Source organism: Podarcis gaigeae (genome assembly GCF_964106915.1).
Source record: "Podarcis gaigeae genome assembly, chromosome: 5".
Classification (NCBI taxonomy): Eukaryota; Metazoa; Chordata; class Lepidosauria; order Squamata; family Lacertidae; genus Podarcis; species Podarcis gaigeae.
The window spans coordinates 31,396,992-31,421,646 of record NC_139681.1 but is presented as its reverse complement, the minus strand read 5'-3'; the positions used below and the strand labels follow the sequence as shown (position 1 = coordinate 31,421,646).

The 24,655-nt window shown below is 42.7% G+C and overlaps 1 protein-coding gene and 1 long non-coding RNA gene across 2 annotated transcripts in view; one reads left to right on the top strand and one right to left on the bottom strand.

The window, feature by feature from the left end:
* Positions 1 to 24,655, top strand: part of CDH23 (cadherin related 23) — a 394,671-nt gene that overhangs the window by 284,809 nt on the left and 85,207 nt on the right. Inside the window, exons 28-34 of the mRNA XM_083740685.1 lie at positions 12,818 to 12,878; positions 14,063 to 14,211; positions 16,348 to 16,483; positions 16,885 to 17,273; positions 17,365 to 17,466; positions 21,862 to 22,011; positions 23,717 to 23,845. Coding sequence (XP_083596811.1) covers positions 12,818 to 12,878; positions 14,063 to 14,211; positions 16,348 to 16,483; positions 16,885 to 17,273; positions 17,365 to 17,466; positions 21,862 to 22,011; positions 23,717 to 23,845 — 1,116 coding nt within the window. The remainder of the gene's footprint in view (positions 1 to 12,817; positions 12,879 to 14,062; positions 14,212 to 16,347; positions 16,484 to 16,884; positions 17,274 to 17,364; positions 17,467 to 21,861; positions 22,012 to 23,716; positions 23,846 to 24,655) is intronic.
* On the bottom strand, positions 7,036 to 7,417 carry LOC310845317. The gene is made up of 2 exons (XR_014564634.1): positions 7,275 to 7,417; positions 7,036 to 7,129 (listed from the first exon to the last, which is right to left on the bottom strand). It is a non-coding gene; the product is annotated as an uncharacterized lncRNA (long non-coding RNA).

Sequence of the window (24,655 nt, the reverse complement as noted above, 5' to 3'; positions counted from 1 at the left end):
AGTTACAAAACAATGGTTATAATTCAGATATGGCACTTGGGCCCACTGAAAGTTAGGTAACTTTTAAGTGCTTCATCGTCCAGTTGTGAGACTGGTGTTAATGGATCTTGGGCAAATTGAATTGTGCCTGGATTGCACTATTTCAAAATAAATAACTTGCATGGTATGCCAAAGCTATTCTTCCTAGCTTTCTTTCGCCTGTTCCACGTGTTCCATCTATTTCAATAAGAGGTACAATTAATAGGCAATTAGCAAATCATTTCCCTGTATTATATAGATAGCCAAGATACCAGCAAAACAGACCATTAAAAAAAAAACTAGCTTCCCACTTTTTAAACATTTATGTGTTTATTTAATGAAATGTGTATACTCCTTAACTGTTAAAATCTCTAAGTGGTTTTCATTAAACATGTTGTGATCTTTCCGTTCTTTTTTCTTTTTTCATTTTCTACCTCAAAAAGCCTAAGAAAGATTACTGTAAGAAACTGCCACTTAAAAAAAAAATTAAAATCCAAGATTTTCAAAAGTTTTCATATTATATTGCCATTTCCCCTTGACCCACCCACCCCCCAACTTCACCTGCTCATTTGCATGTGCGGGTTTAGTTGCTGAACTCTATGAAAGAAGAGCAGATGGGGAAAGAGTTGCAGGGACTGCAGGGGGAAACGGCGGGCCACTGAAATGGCAAGCACCCCACCCTGCCTTTCTCCAAACCACCCCCTCCTGAAGCTGCCGTTCTCCCTAAAAGAAGCAGTTAACGGGGTTTTCTTGCATACATGTCCATGCACCGTACTGTGAATGAAACTTCCTGTTTTGCTGAATGGTGAAATGGTGACGATCAAACATTTGCTTGGTTGCCTCCTGGCTAGCACACCATCAACCATTCAGAAACTATCAGATTACACTTGATTGGTGGCAGACCCATTTGTTTAAACTGCAGTCTTCCCTAGTCATATATAGAAAATGGGGTGGTGAGGCCAGTGTGTAGAGCCAAGAGGGGGCTAAATCCTCCTCCCACCAAGGCTCCATCCCTGCAGTCTTTCACTTCAGGCACTTCCATCCAAATGTACACTTGTTTCCCGTTTGATTGGGCATGGTCTACACATCCTTTTTAGTGGAAGTAGCCTTATCCACTGGCCCATTTAGCTCAGTATTATTTCCAGTGTCCGGTGGCAGCACTTAAATGGTGGTCTTCCCCAGCCCTGACTGGAGATATCAGGGACTGAACCTGGGACTCTTTGAGTGCCAAACTGTTTGTTCTGCCACTGAGCTGTGGCCCTTCCCATGAATGGTAATATTTTTGTGATGCCATTGTATCACCCAAGCACTGAAAGTACAATAATCTGCACCAAGATAACTATTATACTCCTTCCCCTGCCTAAAATTGTTGCATTTGTTAATGCTGTATGCAGTGTGGATGCACCAGCTTCTCCTAGGGATGTTACTTGCGGCATTCATCTTGTTTATTTATTACTGTTCTGCTGTCACAGAACCTTTTGCCATTAGAATTTAGTCTTCTTTTTTCTTTGCTGTGCTCTCCCCTACTGTCCAATTTCTATAGATCTTTTTTTAAAAAAGTGATAAAGAGCAGAAGTTCATCTGCAGTTTTATAAATCTTTAAAATCTTTAGCTCTTAGGTGGCTGTGCCTCATCTTGCAGTGTAACTCCCAGGTGTTTGGAAAAAGTGAAAATCCCAATAGAATATTGTGCTGCTCCTAAAAAAGCAACTTACCACAGCATCATCCTGTGGCTGACTTAAATGTGTGATAATGCAATGTGCTTGTTCATGAAGGACCCCAGATATGATTGAGTAGCCCTCAGCTTCACCCAGCTAGTTTTGGCTAAAGCTCTGGAATCAAAGTGAACGTTGCCAATGAGTCATTGCCGGCACATCTCAAGAGAACCATATCCACTTTCATTCATCTGGCAAGTGAGCTGTGAGTCTTTCTCTTGTCTTTGGCAAACCTTTCTGCTGTCATAGAATTAAATAGTTTGGGGGAGCAAATGACCGTTGACACAAATGGAACCAGGACAATTTGGAGTGCCTCATCACCTTTAAAAAAGTTTCTTCAACTTTACAATATAGCTTAAACATATATCGATCAGGCACTGCAAGTGTTTGCTTCTACCCCTTTCCCATAGTTAGGTGCTTCCCCAGTTCTCCCATCCTTGTTGTTCTGTGATTCTCCGAAAGAGCTTAGACTATATCTGAGGTCAGTTAACAATGTGCGGGATGCAGCTGAATCACGGAAGGTAATGGATGAGTCACAATTCAGTTGACTCCATGATGTTCCAGTCCTGGATTACAGGTGCTTTTATCGAACAAGTTTCATGAACTTGGGAAATGGGCCGGCTGCGCTTGACGCTGCGTATGGAATGCCTTAGGGAGCCCAGACGTTTCCATAGCCTGAGCTGCGGCTCACTGGCATTCTCGGGGTGGTACGGCATACATTCATGTGGCCCGTAGAAAGATTGATCTAGAGCTGCTGGCTTGCACAGAGTGATAAAGACGAGGCAGGTAGCCAGGAGGAGGAAGATGCAGATGAGACCGATGATGATAGGCAAGGAGTTGGGCTTCTCCCCAGTCGGCTCAGGGCTTAGAGGGACCAGCTCAGCGGTGGCATTAAGAAATGCAAGTACACTGGCAGTTGGAGAGGTCTCATTGGCAGCAGCCATTGTGCTCATCTTTCCTACAAGACACAGCAACAAGAGTGGAGTCAGAGAACTGGAATCACTGGCAAACTGAGAGAGAAGAATCAGCTGCCTTGCGTGTGTGTAAAACCGTCAAGGATAACAACAAAAACCCTAATTATAAATAAACGGACTCAGTGCAGTGGTCCCACGCTTCTTGCGATGGAGATCCACTGGCAGAACTTTGCTTAGAATCCACCAGTCCTTCCTCTAGTAGAGATGGACCTGCATATTCCTCAAGTGTTTTTGCCTAGATGGAAAGTGTCCTTGAGCTGTCACTATGCCTTCTGCTTCCCAGATGGGGGGAGGGTTGTGTGTAACCCTCCAACTGTTGCGTGGTTGAAATGTAGCTTTACGTGCAAAGGGTGTAAGAGTCGTAATCCCTGTGCTTTTGCCTCTGGCCCCATCCACCACCAGAACGTGGCTGCTGGAAGGGAATTATGCAAGGGAATTCAGCCTTGTCCTGCAAAACCTTCTTCACCCCTGGTATATATCATATAGCTGGGATGGCTAGCCCAGATCCAGCCCACCAAGCGGCAGGAAGTGGCCTGCCAGGCCCTGAAGCATTATTTCACAATATCAGCACTGTGGTTCCCAGCATTGAGATGGAGAGCTCTTTCTACCCCCATATGCACGCTTCAGCAGTGGAGTGAAAACATTGCATTTTTTTACTCTCCGCATACCTCTCTGTGCAGAGTAAAAGGTAGCATTTGCCCACACCTCACTCCAGCCTTGCCTTCTATTTCATTGCACTTCTTCGACCATTAACAAACAATGAAATTTAATCATCATAATTTTCCCAAAGAGGTCCATCCCTACCTTGCAACCACCGGTACGTCTTCCTGTCTGACTGTTTCCAGACTCAGTTCAGCAAACGGGAGCTATGGCATAATTCTACTGAGTGCTCACAAAGCCAAAGCAGCAGGGGGAAATAAAGAATAAATAAGAGTTGGTCCTAGAACACTGCAGTGCCCCCTCACAGAAATATGGGTTTTGGAATGGCTATTTAATTGTCTGGTACTATCCCTGCTGTGGTCAAGATTACAGAGAGGGCTTTCCTAAATGCCAGGCCTGGTGTGATTAATTTTTTGCCTATGCAGAGGGAGGAGGCACTGGGAGGACTGAGCAAATAAGTACATGGCATTGGACTTCACTGAGCACAGAAGACAATACAAAACAAACCCTAAGGCTAGCCTTTGAAAACAACTTGCTGAAGACATTTCCTAAGATCTCACCATTAGCATGTGGCCCTGCTCCATTATGCCCAAATTAACATTCCCTCTGACACTCACCCTGCCCACCAAACATTTGCTTGTTTTGGACAAAGAGTTCAAACATGCAGGGCATATTTATTTGGAGAAATGGGGGCAGGGGAGAGATAAGTAAAAACATGCAGATGACTTTGCTGCTTTGTAGTAATCAGGCTCTTGCTGGTAAGAGGGATCCAGGGAATCTCTCACTCTGTAGCTATTTTCAAATAAAAACAAATAGTTGGGAGATCCAGTTACTGATCTTGCACATGTGGCTTGGCCTCTGATTGGCTCTGGAGAACTAAATGTCTATTCTGCACTTACGGGCACAGCATAGACTACTGATGGGACTTTATTCCCTGTTATCACACCTCCACAGGGTGGCTGTAACCAATAAGTGCTTGCTCACCCTGTGGACCACCCCAGCCATTTGGAAAGTCCTGCATTGCAGGGGGTTGGACTAGAGGATCCTCAGGGTCCCTTCCAACTCTGCGTTTGTATGATCCCATGACCTGTTACCCTGTTCCAGAATTCTTTCTTTAAAAAACAACAACATCTGGGCTGATTTTAAAATGTCACTGAACTTGTATCTACAGTAAAACTGGAGTGAATTTTGGAGTTTGTGGCAAAACACCCACACAAAAATTAGAAACAGCATTATAAAAATGATCAGGGAGCTTAACCGTACTTTTTTATGACCCTACAAGCTGCGGAATAAGTGGCCAAGCCCTTTGAGGATTGTTTAAAGTGTTGTCGTACACAATCAACTTCCTTTAGATCAGCCATGAAGATATAAAACAGATACAGTGGTACCTCGGGTTAAGTACTTAATTCATTCCAGAGGTCTGTTCTTAACCTGAAACTGTTCTTAACCTGAAGCACCACTTTAGCTAATGGGGCCTCCTCCTCACCACTGGAGCACAATTTCTGTTCTCATCCTGAAGCAAAGTTCTTAACCCGAGGTGCTTTTTCTGGGTTAGCGGAGTCTGTAACCTGAAGCGTATGTAACCTGAAGCGCATGTAACCCGAGGTACCACTGTGCTTCTAAACTTGCATACGTTGATATATGTTCATATATCCAAATGGGCGCTGTCTTTGAATTCTTTGTGAGATAAGCAGCGGCTTTTATTGTTCCTGACAGAACAGCAATTTGCACAGGTACCTGAGTATGTGCACATGGCAGATCCTTAACTTTTGGCTAGATGATTATATGCATAAGTTTTGGCTTTCAGCAAGTATTGACAAGCTCTGGGGAAAAACAAAACTTGTCAATGCATGCTAAGCACCAAATCTTGTTTCTAGTATTTATTGGCATCCAGTATTTATTGGTGGATGTGGGGGGATTGGTCCATGCTTCTTCCAAGCCCAGTCTCCCCACACCCCTGGATCCTTTAAGTGGAACTGTTTCTGCAGCTTTAAACAGGTGAATCTTCTGAGACCAGTTTCTTCCCATTTTACCAGTGATGTTTTCACAAGCCTGATATACAATTAACAATAACAATCTAAGAAATAATAGTCTTCTAGAGTTCCGCTGGGTGATCCATGTTAGACAGTTCTTTTGTCTGCAAAACAGATACTTGTCTCATGGGGGGGAGAGTACTTTTAAAATCTGAGGGTGAGAAGGGCTGCATACTTGTTCCTTGATTATTGGATAATATTTGCTTGGGATTAGCAATACTGATGGATATTGGCAGTGAAGTTTTGAAAGGCTGTATAGCTGGAAGCAGCAACCATGTGCTAAAGTTGCTTTATACACTAACAACTTTAAAACCTTTTACAGTTGCAACTTTCAAAACATGTTCACAGGGCTTTCTCTCCCCAACCCTAGTGTCTGCAAACCCAATTTTACTAGTGTATAAAAGCACCACACACACACACACACACACACACACACACACACCTGTATTATTATTATTTTTTTAAAAAAAAATATTCAATCAATAATCCTGTAATATTCTATAATGGAATCATCTTCTGGAATACTTACATTCAACAGTGCCTTATTTAGTATGACAAAGAAATATGGCAAATTGCCAGTCTTGAGGTTCAATGTGCTCTATTCTCATTCAGTTCCCCTGTGATGCTGTATCAAGCTGTCATTCTGCTTGTTCATGGCACTTGCAGATCATTTCTTAAGACCATTTATCTTACTTAAATGTCACTTCAACACTGAGTCTCCTTCCTGCCCTGGAAAAGTTTTCCCCTCCTAGGCGATCTGTTTTCTGTATGCATATATTCCCACCAGAACTCTTGCTTGCTGCCTCTGGTGGCATTTATTTTCAGCAAGCTCACTTGCTGCATAAACTGAATTGGACCCAAGAATTTCAAGGTATTTGGCAACCGATGCACATAGAAGAGCCCCAACATATTTTGTGAGTTTGCCTATTGACAGAATGAATGGAAATAACAATCTTCTATACTCCACCATCCCCTCTCAGTGCTTTTTTTCTGCAAAATAATAATGATCAGATTTAAGACAAGCAATTGCCTTTCCCCTGAGAGGATGAAAAGAGAAGGGAAGCTCTCTGTCTCTCACTCTACATATATATATAAAATCCACCATACACTTTCAATACCTATGTCAATAGAAGTAAATAGAGATACAAAGGCTTCTTTTAGCTCGATGAGATGCATTTCAAATTCACACGTGACATCACAAAACATGCAACTCCAGCCATTTTCGGGCCACTTGCTTACAAGTTATATATATCAGAAGTGGTGCTAATGTACAGCCAACTTCTTTGAAGCACGTCAGGAGGTCTTGCACGGTCTGTGCTTTCCCTTGTTTCATGCAACATGCATTTTAAGACACTTACACGTGTCTGTTCCTTCCCAAAGTAATTTGTGAAGTGGCCCTCACTTGAGCAGCGCTCACTGATTTGCCCTGCTATTCATCCCAAACAAATTTCACATCCTTCCCCTGAGTGGAAGCTTCAGTCTCCCTCACACTTCTTCAAAAAGAATTCTCTGAGGTCAAAATAGCAAAGGTGGAACAGACAAACAGAGTGGCTTCTCTTTTAATGCACCAACCTTTTTCTTGGAAGATATTCCTGGAGGGAAACTGCATCACCCTAGCTGCAGGAAAACTTTGGGGCCTGCCCTCCTTCAGCTTTTAAGGGGGATTTCTTCTTCTGTTCTTCATCCCCTGGGCTCTTGTGTAGCCTCTGTTGTCTTCCAGCCCCTGACAACTTGGGGGAGGGGTGAAGGGAACATAGGGCAGGCAGAGGATAGGGGGATGGAGGGAACAGAAACAAAGGAACTTAGATGTAGCAGCAAACACTAGACAGCTAGTGACTATGCAAAGGAGCAGGCCTTTGAGCTTCAAACACTTACTTTCTTGATGGACATGGAAGCAACAACTTTTGAGATAGGAAGCTGTCATGAACTGTGATTCTTTACCTCTAGCAGCTGTTCCATCCCCTGCTGAAAGTTGGAATGGTACAGTCTGGCCACTGGCTTCTATTCACTGAATGCCAGCCTTCAAGTTACTCCTCTGTTGATCTGGGACCAACAATTGGGGGGAGGGTGGGGGAGAGACAGGAGGAGGGACTCTGGCATGCAGTTCTTGCCCGCCTTCAGCTCTTCAACTTTCTCCCCACTCCTGTTTATTACTTTGCCCGCATCTTTTGTCTTCAATGTCATACTTTAAAGATCTTATCTTTAATGTAGTATCCCCTCTGTTTCTAGAGTTAAGTCCTTTCTGTTTTCTTTTTAAATGGTCTGGTCCTGGCCCTGCATAAATAATCTGGGAGGAAAGGGGGAGAGAGGGGGGGCAGCAGGGAGAGAAATCTCTGGAGAAGTGGGTGCAGAGTCAGGCACATAGGGGAAAATGGAAGCATTTGGAAACAGATGTTTGAGGACTAAGTAAGAGAAAGTTAGTGGGCAGACAGAAAGCAAACTTGGATGTCCTTCCTGATATTTCACAAGGTTAGTGGAAACAGACGCACAGGTTAGGGAAGGTGCAGAAGGTATCAGTGGCTCTGTACATGCTCCCATTTTTTCACATCCCGATCTCAGGCTGCAGAGTAAGCAATCATGAGCTGCTGAGCCATGAATGGATGGTAAGGATTCCTGGTGTTGTCTATAGTGGCTAGGGTACTTTGGTAGCAAGAGAAGGCAGGCTACAGTCAAGAGCTAGACTGGTACCACACTGGAGCATGGTGAATTGCAAGACTTTTGAGCATGTCTTGCATGTCATATGCATGTCTAGCGACAGGGTCACCATGTCAGCATAAGAAAGAGGTGTATACCACCATTCTTGTACCTGCCTGGGCTTTCAGAGTGCATTAGCACATGCATTGTAGCACACTGTCTCCAGACAATAACTATTATTATTATTATTAATAATAATAATAATAATAATAATAATACCCCACCCATCTGGCTGGGTTTCTCCAGTCACTTTGGACAGCTCACAGCATATATTAGAACATTCTAAAACATCCAACATTAAAAACTTCCCTAAACAGGACTGCTTTCAGATGTCTTCTAAAAGTCAGGTAGTTGTTTATTTCCTTGACATCTGATGCGAGGGCATTCCACAGGGCAGATGCCACTACCAAGAAAGCCCTCTGTCTGGCTCCCTGTAACCTTCTTGCAGTGAGGGACCAGCAGAAGGCCCTTGGCAGTGGACCTCTTGTGCCTCCTGAATGATGGGGGTGGAGATGCTCCTTCAGGTGTAATGGGCCAAGGCCCTTTAGGGCTTTAAAGGTCAGCACCAACACTTTGAATTGTGCTCAGAAACGCACTAAAAGCCAATGAGGATCCTTTAGGATTGGTGTTATGTGGTCCCGGCGGCCACTCCCAGTCACCAGTCTAGCTGCTGCATTCTGGATTAGTTGTAGTTTCCGGGTCACCTTCAAAGGTAGCCCCATGTAGAGCACATTGCAGTAGTCCAGGCAGGAGATAACCTCTTTGCCATCTCTATCACCACTTGGTAGGCTTGACATTGAGCTCTAACCTGTGTTCGGTCCGATTCAGAATGAGTTTTCCTCTACCAGCACTCTAGCCATCTCAGCGATTGTTTCATCGTCCTCAGTTTCGGGGGAAACCACAGAGCCGTCTGGGCTCCATGCAGTTGGAGAGGGCGCTTTGGAGCCAGACAGTCAATAGCCCTGGTTAACTCCGCATTCTAGCAGGCCACCAGGGAATTAACTGAAAGGCTATCAACATGGGATAAAACATTCCCCACCACTCTTTGGAAACCATTTGGATCCATTAAGTGGTGGGGATGGACCATCCAAATTGGTCCCAGCTCCCTGCAGAGGGGAAGGGTCACAGAGTCCATTTGCACTAGGAAGTGATCTGACCATGGCACTTCTTTCGTTTCATGTTTACTTAGTGTCAGATCATCCATGTCTGTAGAGGTGGACACTAGGTCTAAGGCATGTCCGCGGCTATGAGTTGGGCCAAACTTATTCAGGGACAGCCCCATGGAGGCTAGGATTGCAAAGCCTGCTATACACATCAGAAATATTTATTTCAGTTCATCTTAAATCAAACAGTCAACAATAAACATGAAAACAGGGTTGTAATTGTTAACCACTACTTCATTGTTTATTATCCTGAAAGTTGACCATTTCCTTATATATAGTATCTCTTGTGCATTTTGCTATTTAAAATTGGATGCATTTTTGTACTGAATCAGCCGTTACAATGCCACCATGGAGTTACCATAGACCTATAACTGAGTTGTGGGAAATGTGGTTTGAATTGCTGCTATTTGGAACCACTTTGCACCTTTCAGCACATGACGGTGAGGAAAAATTGCACCTCGTCAGCTTCAGCCTGTGGTAGACAAGGGAAATAAAACCTAATGGACCTTGATGAACTCAGTATTGAGAAGTTTTTGGCATACATCTAAAACAGACAAATACAAAGTCTTTAACAAGGTACCACCATTATAGCCTTTGCAATCACTGGGATTTCTGCTGGCCATATCTGTGATCCTCATGTTCAGGATTGCTGGTGACTGCAGAGAGATATTCATTCAGGGCTGGTCAGTATTGTTTAAATTTGGGGGGCGGGCGGTCACTTACATTGATCCAGTTGTTAGGGCTTAGAATTTCAGATTTCCCTCATTTGATATGCTGGAATTTCAACATACACACACACACACATACATACACACACATACACACACAGTCTCCCCACCAAAAATTCAAACTTTCTAAAGTAATGAAAAAATCCAGCAGAGGGCACAAATGTACTTCACCCTTTTAGAAGACACTCTTGGCATTCCTTTAAAAATTACTCTGCCGTGTTAATAAATTGTGTTCTTATTTTTCCCGAGCTTTTTAAGAAATATATGTGATATGCTTGTAACAGAGGCTGCCTACAGCAAGTGCATTATTCTTTGGGCTCATATACATGACTCCAGTGTCACCAATGATGCTTTGAAGGAAGAAGACCCTTGCGATAAGCAATAAGAACGCCAGAGGGTACCATTGAGTTGTGTTTCCTTTAGTATCAAGTGATATTCCATTATATACACACACCATGAAATTATTTGAACTATGCAATATCTCAAGTTCTGAGCCAGTTTCTGACAGTGATTGCTGGCTGTAGTAACTTCCATCAAAGCAGCAGCTTCAGAGGGAGTATTAAGACAGATAGTAACTTGCTTTAGAACTCAGTAATCCTTCACCTTTGTTGGATTATGTATTCCCACTGTTGTGATTTTCTTCTCCTTTGGACACCGCTGCGTTTTCTTACATTACATCCACCACCTATTAGCTTGCTTGAAGGACCTTTGGATTAAAACTTGGCTCCTTATATATGCCTGTGCAACTGAATCACTAAATGATCAGGGTAAAGAAAAGGCCTAACATTGCTGGGCTTGTGTGTGCTCTATGCCACTGATAGCGGCTTCAGACATTGCTAGGAAAATACACAGTCTCATCTCTGTTCAGCTGGCAGCACTTGCTAATATTCAGAGTGGAATTTTCATGGGGGGAGATTTACATCTGTAGCCTGAATAAGTTCCCCTTTGAACATTTCATGAAGCATTGGCAGTTGATTACAGAAGTGACTGTATTTAGCTAACACTTCCTCAGCAGCATCCAAAACCGCCCTCAGATATTTGTCCATGAAGACTCTCAGTGGAACCTCCTTGTTTGTTACCTAGCAACACATCCCTTTCCCCTCACCTGCCATATTCAGGGCAGAGCTGCATATTATAATAAAATAAAATTGAACAACTGCCCCAAACGCCCCATGTTGAATTCTTGTTCTCCCCTTTGGTAACATAGACACAACTTACTCTGTTCCTGCTGTTGCCGTGTTGTGCATTTTCCCCCATTCCACACAATTAGCTCTAACGTGGAATGAGGAAATGCATATTATGGGGACATCAGGACGTGAGGTAAATTGTATTACATATTGTAGAGAGGAATAGAAGAACTCAGCACAGCAGTGCAAGTATTGGTGGCAGGCAGCCCTGTTTTACTCATGCATATTTCCCCCCTCACTTTGCAAGGAGTGCTGGAAGAAACCTAAGAGTGCTTCCAGCTAACCTGCTCATTGACCATTCATCCTGATTTGTTTGTAGGGAAATTAGATGGCATTAGCTGTTTAATAAGCATTCATTCTGATCTGTTTGCTGGGAGGTTAGATGCTGCTGCATCGAAGCCAAGTGTCCCATATTCCCTAGTGTGTTTTCTTGTCACTTTCCTTATCTCAAAAAGTCCTGTATTTGGGGCGGGGGGATGGGTGTATTCCTCAAGGCCTCCCAACAAATTGTGCAAATGTGATTGAATCTCACCCAAAAATGTTCACTGTTTGGAACCAGCCTTCATTTGAATCCTGTGTTTGTCACCGTTCTGGAGAAAGCTTTCCTCTTGCTTTAAATGGGTCTTCCAGACCAGCAGAATACCCACGGACCCCACCCATTAGCCCATAGACTATAGTTTAAGAAACACCACTCATGGTTTTGTAAGCTGCGTTGAAGCTTTTCACAATCAAGTGTATGTGCATTTTATTTAATAAGATTAAAATAAACCCAGCAAGCTTCAAGGTTGAGCTGGGATTTTACCCTGTACAGATGTTCTGTATTTCTCAACCTAAGTTCAAGGTGCTGAAAACTCAGATATAAAACCACTGCAAGTGGTTGCCGTGCTACTCCAAGCACTTTTGACTGAGGCTGATTATCTGGAGCCGTCTCAGGTCTGGTCTCAGGCATTTAATCCACCCTGGTGAATGACTTTTGAAGACTTTTTTGAAGCTTCACTTAATCTAACAGAGAGCTTGATCATTAAATGGCACCAACCAACACTAGCATATTTCACTACTTGTCAAACAACTGCAGTGGGTGCTATTGTATTTCCAAGGAGAATTCACAGTTCTGGTGCTTACCTTTAGAAGCTTGATTTCAGTATTCTTCTGAAATTGGGTGGGCTGTGACTGGACAGGGAGTAGAAACACTCTTATATATTTTCTAAAAATAAGTATGTTGAATTGTTGGACTTTGACACAATGGCCTGGTTTCTCAAATAATGGTAACCTGTGATATGTTTAGCCTAACCATGATTTGTTTGAGCATATGAAACTAGTCCAGTAGATGAACTAAGGTTTGTTTCCTGCCAACAAACTGCAGTGTGAAGCCATGGTTAATCGTCGGATTACCAATCATGGCCTGGTATTGTGTCTCAGCCATGTTTGTTTGCTCACCCCAGACACTTGCCAAGCAGAAAGCCACAAGGTGAGAGGAGCTGGAAAACAAACCAAGCTTTGAAGAAATAAGCCATGGCTTATGTTCTTGTTTATGAGATGACACGTGATTTGTTAAGCAAACTGTGGTAAAGCAAACCATGATTTAGCTTTGTGTATTAATGTAGCCCCTTATTGCTTGTTTCATTTGTTTGTTTGCTTGTTCAAAGGTGAAAGCCACAGATGCAGATGAAGGTGTGAATGGCCGGGTGTGGTACAGGATTATCAAAGGTAAGCAAAGAAAATGGATAGTGTTTTTTTAATGATAAAAAATTTACAGTATACTTATAAAGTAACTCGAACAACCTTATTGATCGTTTTCATCCTTACCGTAACATCAGCAACCTTGCGCGTTCTGCTCCACATTTTCTGGGCTTTAAACTTAATTATTGGGAAACGTACATCCTAGGGAATTATACTTCTAATATATCTGACTTCCTGGTACCATTAAAACTTGACAATTCATTCTTCATAACCCTCAAGATTAACTATATTGCAGGAAATGGCTTATGTTGCATCAGCTTGTCTTAACATCTAATACTCCACAGCCATGATCCTAAACATACCTATTTGAAAGTAAGTTCAGTTGATAATGGGACTTGCTTCCAAGTAAATCTGTAAGGATGTGATCGTGATACATGAAGTATGACTTCAAAAGAGAAATTTAATGCCCTGGAGCTAGAACTTCGGCCGTAGCCAATAGAAAGCCTGGCTGGAAGCTGAGGGGGAAAGAATTTTGAGATGGATTTGGGGTGTGAGGGAGAGAGGGATAGAAAAAGGGAGTTGAGGGGAAACAAAAAGTAAGCAGCTGGTAAAGATAAAGGACTGGCTACAATATGAACAAGCAAGGTTAGAAGTGGCATGTGTGACCTAAGGGACAAACTTGCATGGTACATTAACATGTATGCAACAAAGCCTTGCGGGAACATCAAAAGAAAAAGAAAAGCAACAGAGGCCTGTTTGAAAGGGTAGGAGGATGTGCATACAGTGGTACCTCAGGTTAAGTACTTAATTTGTTCCAGAGGTCCGTACTTAACCTGAAACTGTTCTTAACCTGAAGCACCACTTTAGCTAATGGGGCCTCCCGCTGCTGCCGCGCCACCAAAGCATGATTTCTGTTCTCATCCTGAAGCAAAGTTCTTAACCTGAAGCACTATTTCTGGGTTAGCGGAGTCTGTAACCTGAAGCCTATGTAACCTGAAGCGTATGTAACCCGAGGTACCACTGTAATCATTTAATTTAATCTAAGAGTCTATATGTAGCATTGCTATACTGGCTTCTTTATAAATTCATAATCCTATTGGTGTTAATAGATCCACCTCTCTCCCTTTTCTGAAACAATCCTGTAATGGAGATTAAGTCTTCAAATTGAAGACATAGTGTCATCTTCTGTAGTCTTCATTTGTCATCCACAGGAAACAGTTACAACAACTTCCGGATCAATCCTAGCAGTGGACTGGTCATGCGAGGCTTACGGCCCTTGGACAGAGAACGCAATTCCTCCCATGTCCTTGAAGTGGAAGCCTACAATAGTGAACAAGGACCCATGAGGAGCTCTGTTAGGGTAATAATGCCTCTTCAAGATTCCACAAGGCGGCACAGAGAAATTACAATCTTCTGTTGGTTATAGTGGAGCTGGCTATAAGGGTTTTGCTAAATCAGGTTTACAGTTTGGTGAAGATCAGTGGGATGTTGCAAAGTGTTTTAGAGTGCAATTTTTTAAAAAAGTATCAAATGCTGAGCATATAAATACATAGGTTCCGCAGAAAATAATTTTTTGCAAACTGTTCTCCCAACGGGTAATAATATTTTGAGCACTTCTTCTTTGTTTAATATCTTTGCTCCTCTGAATGAATTAAGTAACAAAGTCAATGCATAAAGAATTTCTGAAAGCAGCACATGCATAACACAGTGGTATCCCACAGTTTGAATCAGAAACCTTGAGGTCTGAGGCAGGGACTTAACTTCGTGAGTTATTGTGGACCTGTGTTTACTCAGGCCTATGAACCTCCCCAGATCTAGAAGAGAACAGTGCATTCAGATAACCAATGGGTGGGAAATTGCATCTCCTCCACCCACCACGGGCCAACTTTGACTGGTGGGCAGAGCTCACCCACCTGTCCAAGGAACTGACGTCTCAGTGATGCCAGGTGACCCCATTTTTGCATAGTGCTTTGGAGACATGTTGGGGGAGCTCATCCTCAACATTCACAACAGCTCACCTTCACTTAAAAATGTTACAGAAGCCCTCATAAATTCCCTGTGCATCCTGTATATTCTGTTGTGGGTTCTGTGGTAGGAGAAACCTGCTAAAATGTGGGGAGTCCAGGTGAAATAGATTTTCTAATAGTTCTTGACCTTACCAAATGTCAGTGGAGCTTCATTAGAATCCATTTAATGACAAATAGGCTTCTTTTTGACAGCCATTTATGACTCTGCTACACTCGGAATGGAATTTTGTGAGTATGGACACTATCAGGGTTATACCTCTGTTCATAATCTCAAGAGAAATCACAAGTGTGTTGGGCAACTTTATCCCAGCTCCCCCTGGCCTTATAATTATGCAGCATGGTTTTAGCAATTACCTTGCTGTAGCACGCACAGGATTACCCTGATCTATTTTTTAGGACTTTAAATTCTTCCTAATTACGGTAATTAGCTACTGCCATATTAATATGCAAAAACATCAATTCACCTGCTGGAAATAGACGTTAGGGAGGGTCTAGCGGCTGTCTTGAAAAATGGAATGGAATATAAAAGTTGGGAGTTGGGAGGAACTGAGCAAAGAGGCTTGCTTAAATCAGGTCTGGTTTCTAACGATTATGGAAAAGTGAGTGTATAAAATATGGTTGAGGCAGAGTCAAAGTCAGTAAGAGAAATTGTTTAAGGTTTGGCAAACTTTATATATATATATATATATATATATATATATATATATATATATATATGATGCTTGTAATGTCCAGACTGTTCTGGCAAGCAAGGTATGGAATGTCTGGTGCCTGCCAACTAACCCCGATGATTGATGCAGCTTTTGATCCTGAACCTCTAGCAAAAATTTATTAGAGAACAAAAATGAAAAAGTATTAATTTATGGCAGCATTATACCATTTCTCTGATAGGGGGCCGTCGATTGTGCTTTTTCTATCATTTTAATTCTTTTCATTGTTTTCTTTTGGTTACAAATAATCAATATGTGCCTACTTGCTTATGAAAAAATAAGTAAGAATTTACAATTTTGAAAGAATGGAAAATTCCACACAGCTTGCCTCAGTTGTACTGCACCAAGATCAGATTCTTATGATATCGGATGTCTTTCTTTTCCTCTGGGGCGACAGCACTTGCCGCAGCTAGAGACAAGATATTCAGTGGCATATTACAGCAATCTGTGGCAGAAAGGAGCCTGGGCTTTGCTTTGTTTTTATTCTTTGTTGATTACCTGGAGATATTTGCTTTGCTGATAGCTTCCTGCAGTGTACTTGCTCTCTGCTTGTTACACAGGTTGCTTCTGTTTGTAGTGAAGAGGCATGAGAGACTGGTTATATATTTCACCATGGAACTGATCTTTGGGTCTAGTAGAACTCCATAATTCTGTGCTGTGGTGTCCACATCAAGACTCCTCTTCCTTATCAAGTGTCTCTGCTTTTTCTCCAGAACAGATTCCAGGCAAATAAATTAACTGCACCTTAACTTTTCCCAGGTCATAGTGTACGTGGAAGATGTCAACGATGAAGTGCCAGTATTTACCCAAAGGCAATATAACCGGCTGGGACTGCGTGAGACTGCTGGGATAGGGACATCTGTTGCAGTTGTTCGGGCAACAGATCGAGACACAGGTACAGAAACTGCATGGAATAGTCATCCTTTTTTTTTCCAAGCCATTGTGACTCGCCATGATTTGTATTTGTGGTCTCTTACTTATCAGTGTTGCCTTTATTCTTGGTGGAGGAGTACAATTGCTCCTTCTAATGCTGAACTTAAGTGCTGAATGTGACACGTTTGTAGCCAAAATGGGACCGTGCATGTGCAATGGGGAGATTCAAATATATCCAGGGGAATCCTGAGATACGCTGAAGTACATATGTTATTTTTTCCTTATAAGTTGCTGTGTAAGCTTTTAAGCGCCTGTCTGGATTTTTGAACTCTCATCCCAAAGCACTGTGCAATTGAATCATGGCTTAATTACATGTGAATTACATGTGTCTTGCACCTTTAACTGTGTTCTTTCTCCCCTTAGGAAATGGAGGCCTTGTGAATTACAAAATCATCTCAGGTTCCGAGGGGAAATTTGAAATCGACGAGAGCACTGGTCTCATTACCACCATTGACTATCTGGACTACGAGACGAAAACCAGCTATCTGATGAATGTTTCGGCCACAGACCAAGCACCTCCCCATAACCAAGGCTTCTGCAGCGTTTATGTCAGCCTCCTCAATGAACTGGATGAGGCCGTGCAGTTCTCAAATGTCACGTATGAAGCAGTGATCACAGAGAACATCCCCCTGGGATCTGAAGTCCTCCGAGTCCAGGCGCGCTCCATCGATAACCTGAACCAGATCACGTACAAGTTTGACCCCAATACAAATCCTCAGGCTCTGTCTTTGTTCAAAATAAATGGCATCACTGTGAGTAGTTTACAGGTGGACCTCCTTCACCTAAGATCATACTCTAGCGTTGGGAATTCATGTATTTGTGTGTCTTTTTTTCCCTTGGCAGGGTGTGATCACAGTCAAAGGACAGGTAGATCGAGAGAAAGGAGATTTTTACACCCTAACTGTTGTTGCAGATGACGGTGGTCCGAAGCTTGACTCAACTGTGGTGAGCTATTTTTACTGTAACCCTTTGGCTTTGTAGAGTAGGACAGTATTGAGTTGGCTATTCTTTCCAACGCTAGGTCCCCGCTGCCACACAGGGAAAGTTTATTGTTTCCACAGGAAAGCTTATACAGTCGTACCTTGGAAGTCGAATGGAATCCGTTCCGGAAGTCCGTTCAACTTCCAAAACATTCGGAAACCAAGGCACAGCTTCCGATTGGTTGCAGGAAGCTCCTGCAGCTAATCAGAAGCTGCAGAAGCTGCGTCAGACGTTCAGGCTCCAAAGAGCATACACAAACTGGAACACTCACTTCCAGCTTTGTGGCATTTAGGAGCCAAAACGTTTGACTCGCAAGGCGTTCAACTTCCGAGGTACAACTCTGTGTGTGTGTGTGTGTGTGTGTGTGTGTGTGTATAACATTTCTGAATTGTTTTATATTGTCACTGAACACAGTCTTGTCACCTGAGGTGTTTAAATTAACAATTTTCAGATATGAATTTAGCACCTCTAGCGAAATGCAGGCATTTGCCGTGGCAAGCATTCCTTCCTGGCACCGATTCCCACCATGTTTCATTTATTTATTTATTGACCGAGTTTATATCCCACCCTTGGTCCCTAAGCAGCTCAGAGTCACAATGTAAAAACTAAAAAAACAAAGCAAAAGCATCCAACACTCTTAAAACAAACGCAGTTAAAAACATTATAAAAGCAATTACAGTGAAAGACATTCTTGCATCCGGTGATCTTGGACTTGCCACATTTCATGTAAACATTCATTGCAACTTCCCTCCCTGGGGCAATTAAGAGCTTCCAGGGGCCAAATTCTCGGGGGGGGGGAGGGGGTTGTAGGTCAGAATATATTGATGTTCCTGGACAGACAATTAGTGTTCAATTGGTTGAGAGACTTAGCAACAAAATAGTTGAGGATGCCACATATCTTAGATGATTGAGGGATATTGGCAAAGCAACAATAGCAGAGTTTGGACATGATTCACCTGTGTTTTCCTTTCATCGCATCTGTGCCTCGTTACATTGCATTTACAGCTGACCTTTCCCAAAGCATTGAATTCACACCACATTGTTTAAAAGGATTTAAATCTAATAACTGTTTTTCTTCTTCTTTTCCATCCTATTTTGTGCTTCTCTCCAACAGAAGGTAAGTGCGCTTCCCCTCCATTGTGTTTATCCTTCCTTTGTTTGTTGTTGCCTGTGACCCTTTGTTGTGGCTTTCGAGCAAGTAGCTGTTGCTATACATTTCTATGTGGGGTGCAAATATAGGGTGCAAAACAGGCAAGCTGAGGAATGCCATTTATTGGATTCCGAAGTGCAGGCAAGCTTTAGAATTCCCTAGCATTTTTGAGACAGCTAGTTCTCAGCTATGCAGCTACCTTCACATTCCAGTTCCAGCATTCTAAATTCTTTTAAAGAAGATGGTTGTTCTATCTTGCCAGGCAGGCCTTGTTCAGTCCACTAAACAAATGACTTGCTGCCCCTAAGAATGTGCACCCAGTCAGAACATAAATGCCTCACAAACTCGTTTATGACTCTTCTAAGCAACCCTTTCCCCCTAGGATTGAGAATGAAAGGGGAGTGGAGGGAAGGGACATTTTCCTCTCAGATCTTTTCATGTCCATCCCAGCCTATTCTGGGTATAATGGAATTTAGAAACAGTAAATTGGGCTTTGTGCAGACATGAAGCTCTGCAGTCCTCCTCAGCCCCCCAAGTTTTACTTGAAGTAGGACTCAGCTCCCAAAGTCTTAAGTGAAACAACACAACGATGGAATAGGTGAAGGAATAATAATAATAATAATAATAATAATAATAATAATAATAATAATAATAATAATAATTAAGCACATATTTGAACAAAGGTTTGGGGAAAGTTGTGATGACGTCTTGGAAAAAATGGGCCAAAAGAGAGTCAACAATGGAAGGAATCAAGGTGGCTTAGAGGAGACGGGTTTGGCTGTTCAGGTGGCCACTCATTTCAGCAGCTACTTGTTCTTGAAGCGGAGAAGCATGCCTCTCCTTTTGATTGTTTTTTTGGGGGGTTTTGGTTTTTTTTGCAACAAGAATAAAAAATCACCCTAAAACAGGCTTCCTCAACCTCGATCCTCCAAATGTTTTTGGCCTACAACTCCCATAACCCCTAGCTAGCAGGACCAGTGGTCAGGGATGATGGGAACTGTAGTCTCAAAACATCTGGAGGGCCGAGGTTGAGGAAGCCTGTCCTAAAAGAAGCAGAAAGGGGGCTTCAGCCTCCCTCTAGAAGCAGGCCATGCTGCCTGGCCCTGCAGCTGGAGCCTTTAACCAGGTAAATAAAGACTCATAAATAAAAGCATCTTCCTCTTTTTCTCCTCCTTTTGTGTATTGTGTGTGTGCATGCACAGTTATTTTTAGACACGACAGCATTTCCTTTAGCTAATGACAGAAAACACAGCTTGAATACTATCAGGGTGATTTTGGACTCATGACTGCAGCTGAGGCACATTCATAATAACCTGATCCCTTTACACAAAAAAAAGAGCTACTGATGGCAGTTCTCACAGCAAAGAGATTCTGAGAATATTTTGATGCTGTGTGAGTTGACTAATGTAACTGTGAGCTGAAATTTCCATGTATTTCTTGGCTACATGTATTGCTAAATGGGCTCATGTGTCAACACCAGTGAGGTGTTGTGCAGAGCCTCTATAATAAATGGGAGGTTTCCACTTCCCTCTGTCAATGTGGTTGTGAAGATTAGAGGAACTCGCTATATTAGAAGTGCCTGAATGCACATGTAGCCTACAACCCAGTCCATGTTTACAGTAAGTCCTATTGAACAGAGAGGTATTTGCTTCTGAGTAAACTTGAATTAGTTCTTCCAGCCATACAGAAGTGTTAGAGCAGGCATCCCCAAACTTGGCCCTCCAGATGTTTTGGGACTCCAATTCCCATCATCCCTGACCACTGGTCCTGTTAGCTAGGGACAATGGGAGTTGTAATCCCAAAACATCTGGAGGGCCGAGTTTGGGGATGCTTGTGTTAGAGGTACCACCTAGTTCAGTGTTTCCCAAACTTGAGTCCCCATCTGTTTTGGGACTGCAATTTTCATCATCCCTGACCACTGGTACTGTTAGTTAGGGATGATGGGAGTTGTAGTCCAATGAACAGCTGCAGACCCAAGTTTGGGGAAACTGACCTAGTTCTTCAGTTTAAAGCTTTCATCTCTTAAGGTAGACATTATATCTTAGCCTAGGGGGTGAGATAACTCCACCCCCTGGGACCATTTAAACCCAGCAAAGGGCCAATTTTGGCCTGTGGTGCAGTTTTCCCCAAACCATGCCGATCTGTCATATCTAATATATCAGGTGAGGGACAAGTGGGGACATCGCTACCAAGAAACTTTCAGAAGCCTTCAAGTTCTCCTGATTGTTGCCTAGCAAACGAGGCTTGCTGTCAGTGTCATCAGCTGATTGGCAGTGACAGCAAGCCTGTGGCGATTTCACTGCACAACAGCATTCCCCACCAGGACTTCAGTAGTGAGGCTGATGACAGTGAGCTTGCTGTAAACACCTTATAGCAAGCTGACTGAGATTGGCTGCGCTACTGAGTTCCCAAAGTCAGGAGTGCAGCTGATGCTTGCCTCAAGCCATCTTGCTGGAAGTGCCAAACTACTGATTGGCACTTATAGGAAGCCAGCTGCAATTGGCTGTGCTTTGTAGTTCTCCACTGGGTACTGCATAGTGCAGCTGGTCCCTGTCAGGAGTCGTAAGTGCTGAGCAGCTGATCAAGGCTTACAGCAAGCCGGCTGGGATCTGCACTTATCCAAACCCCAAAGTGGGATTCCTTCAAACATAAGCATTCCTTTGCAGCAGCAGCTTCAATTCAAGCTATAAATGCAAGGGTCCTTCTATTTGCTCGGATTATGCAGAAAGTAGGGCTATACTGCATGGACAATGACTATTGCTCAGCCATTTCATCAACCTCAGAATGGGCTGTTTTGCTTCACCAATACTTTAGGAGTAGGGTGAATTTCTGGGGCGGGAAGAGTGGTCATCATTTTGCCTTTTTCCAGAAAGCCTGTTCTAAGATGTTTTTAAAATGGCTGCCACCATTAAAAAAATGGATGATACAGAAAGGATGATACTTTTCTAGAATGGATGGATCATTCCTCTAGCAGTTTGTATTCTTTAAGTGTTAAGTATGCTTCCAAGGAATAGGCAATGCTTCAATAATCAGTTAAACAATTTGAAGAAATAAAATTGCATGGAACAATTTCACAAAATCATTTCTCCTCAAATTATAGGGTGAATCTAATGAATTTTTGGCTAAATCACTGTTTCTCCCCAGCTCTAGTACTGGTGTCTGTCAGAGAGACAGAGCTCTTATTCATATCTGCATTCTCCATTGGACAGGTTACTATCACCATACTGGATGAGAATGACAACAGCCCACAGTTTGACATTACTTCTGACTCATCTGTGAGTGTAGCAGAGGACAGTTCTGTTGGACGTCGAATTGCTCTGGTTTTGGCCAGGGACCCTGATGCAGGAAGCAACGGGCAGGTAGCAATGATTGTGTGGCTTCAAAATGTACAGTTACTGTGGAGTTAGCAAAAGGGTGTTGAGATGTGGTGGGTTGGTCACATTTTGCTTATTCTAATTTGGTGCTTATGGGATAGCATCAAAATTAAGGAAACACTAGTTTCTGTGTAAGAACTTTGAAGGTGAATGGTAGATATTTGCGTAGTGAGTTAGCAATATACCAAAACTATAATTGGCGAACCCTGTTTTCTTGCCCTAATTGTGATGGCAAATTGGTTTCATTGTTATTGCATACTTCCTGCTTTGGATTAAACTCGTGGTCCTTTCCAAGTAGATATATGTGTCCTACGCATGATTCAGAAACAGCAAATGTAGGATGCCTCGTAGACTGATGAATAACGCCCTGCTCATCAAAGCTTCTGTTGTCTTACATAGGGCATCATCAGGGCACAGAGATATGTTGGGGTCCACAAATAACAGCTCTGAAACAGCTGCATCCTCCATGCCCTTGTAATCAATAAACTTGATTTTAAAGGGGAAGCTGACATTTAAAAAAAAAAAAAATCTACGGTCTAGTTTCTGGCTACCCTAGCGTTGGAGTGCAGGGATATTCTCTGAGGGACAAGAAATATTGTAGATTGAACCACACAGCCATATGTGACATCCAAGCACTTTCGTGTGTGTGTGTGTGTGTGTGTGTGTGTGTGTGTGTGTGTGTAAAGCACTTTCACTTGTGTGTGTGTTGGGCTGCTCTTATCCACTGAAAGACTAAGCAGGTGTAGCTGATTTCAAGATTTTTGTCAAGGTCAGATGGGATTAGCAGGGATCGTAAGCCTGCCACTGCTAGCGCCTGGGTAGACCGGGGGCACCTGACAAATGTGTAAGGATTTTGTCAGAGACCTTTTTTTCTGCACTGTCCTTTCTTGGTGATGGAAAGCTCTGGTGCAACCATTGAGACAGGTGAAATGGCTACTTTATCCTACCAACAACCCAGTAAGTCTCTCTAGAGGCACTGTTTCTCCTTCAGGGCCAATTCACATAGTACCATCTTGAAGGGACCATACAGAAGCAAACTTCTGCTGCTGCCATTGCCAGTTGTCCTGACTGCTATCAGGAGGCAACAGCAAAGTCTTCTGGCTTCAGGAGAGTCCACCTCTGATCCATGAGTCCCACTTCACATCATGGGAGCCCTTTGCCCTTCTGCTTCCCTCAGTTCTTTGAACTGGCTGCTGTAAGGCCCTGATCTTAAGTGGTAAGGTTTCCCTGCCTGCAAGGTGAAATCACTAGCACTAAATATAACTTGGACTCTTAAGATGCAATGGATGGAGCAGATGGCTCTGAAAGATGTTAGGGGAAAAACAATATCTGAAACAAGTTCCTTTGGTGCTGAGAGGCTGCTTGATAGCTGACAGATGGGACAATGGACCTGAAAAAAACAGATGGCAGCGTTCTCACCGCCACAATGTACTAAAAGGAAGCCCTCTCTGTATTAAACAGGAAGCACTCTGTGTTTAAGGTGAGGTGTGTTTTTTCTTTAATTTGCTGCCTGAAATGATCTGCTGTTATGAACCTCCCAAGCAGTTTCAGTCTCAAAAGGTGCTTTCATACGCATCATTTTGAATTTCTAGATCTACTGTTCTCCTATGGAATTTACAAGATCCCCTAAACCTCCCAGCCATCATTGTGATTTTTTGATTTTTTTGTATATATGAATATCTTTTTACAGGTGACTTTTTCTATAGTATCAGGAAACATAGGCAGGGCATTTGAAATCCGCACAACCAACAATACCTATGGAGAAGTGTTTGTGGCCAGACCATTGGACCGGGAAATAATTGAACACTACACTTTAAAGGTAATTTAGTGATGCCCACGATCCAAGTTGGTTGCTGCACAATCGCACCGTTTGCCAGATCCAGGCAAGCAGCTTTATATACCAAATGTGATTAGCCAACTTATTGTTGTCTAGACTCTGTAATTGCAGCATCTGCATGTTTACAGTGTGACCAATTATTTCACTTACTGCCTCGATAACACCTGTATGGGGGGGGGGGAATAATAATGTATTCCTTGTATTTTGAACTATAAATGTGCTCAGAACAATATATTTTACATTATTTGAATATATTAAAAATTGTTCTGAGACACAAATTGGAATTCATTGCCAAAGTTAAGTTGGTTTAGTAAGACTGTAACTCCTTGCAGTTGTTTGCCTCAGAGCTGAACTTCACAGCAGCAGTTCCAAAGAGCAATCGCATAGCCTCCAGCTCCAACCCTGTTTTGCTTTGTTTTTTTACAAAAAAAAATATATATGTTACTTTGTCCAACTTTTCTTCCAAAGTGGAATTTTATGTACACATTCCCAAGGCCACACAGTCTCCTGTAGCCATTTTAAGTTGTGTGAAGCTATGTGGCCACCTGTTAAACTTGCCACCAGAGGAAGAGGTGGATCAGCCTACCACTTACATTCTTCTGTTCCAAATGATTCTCTAGTAATACTAATTGCCAAACCAGGCTGTATCCATCACCATCAGACCACACTTAAGATTGTTCACTGCAATTACTTCTGCTGCTCTGTTTACTCATCTTACATCAAAGTAGAGCTATTTGACAGTCTCTTGTGTTGCGTTGTTCTGTGCATGGTACTACTAGACATGCTAAGGAC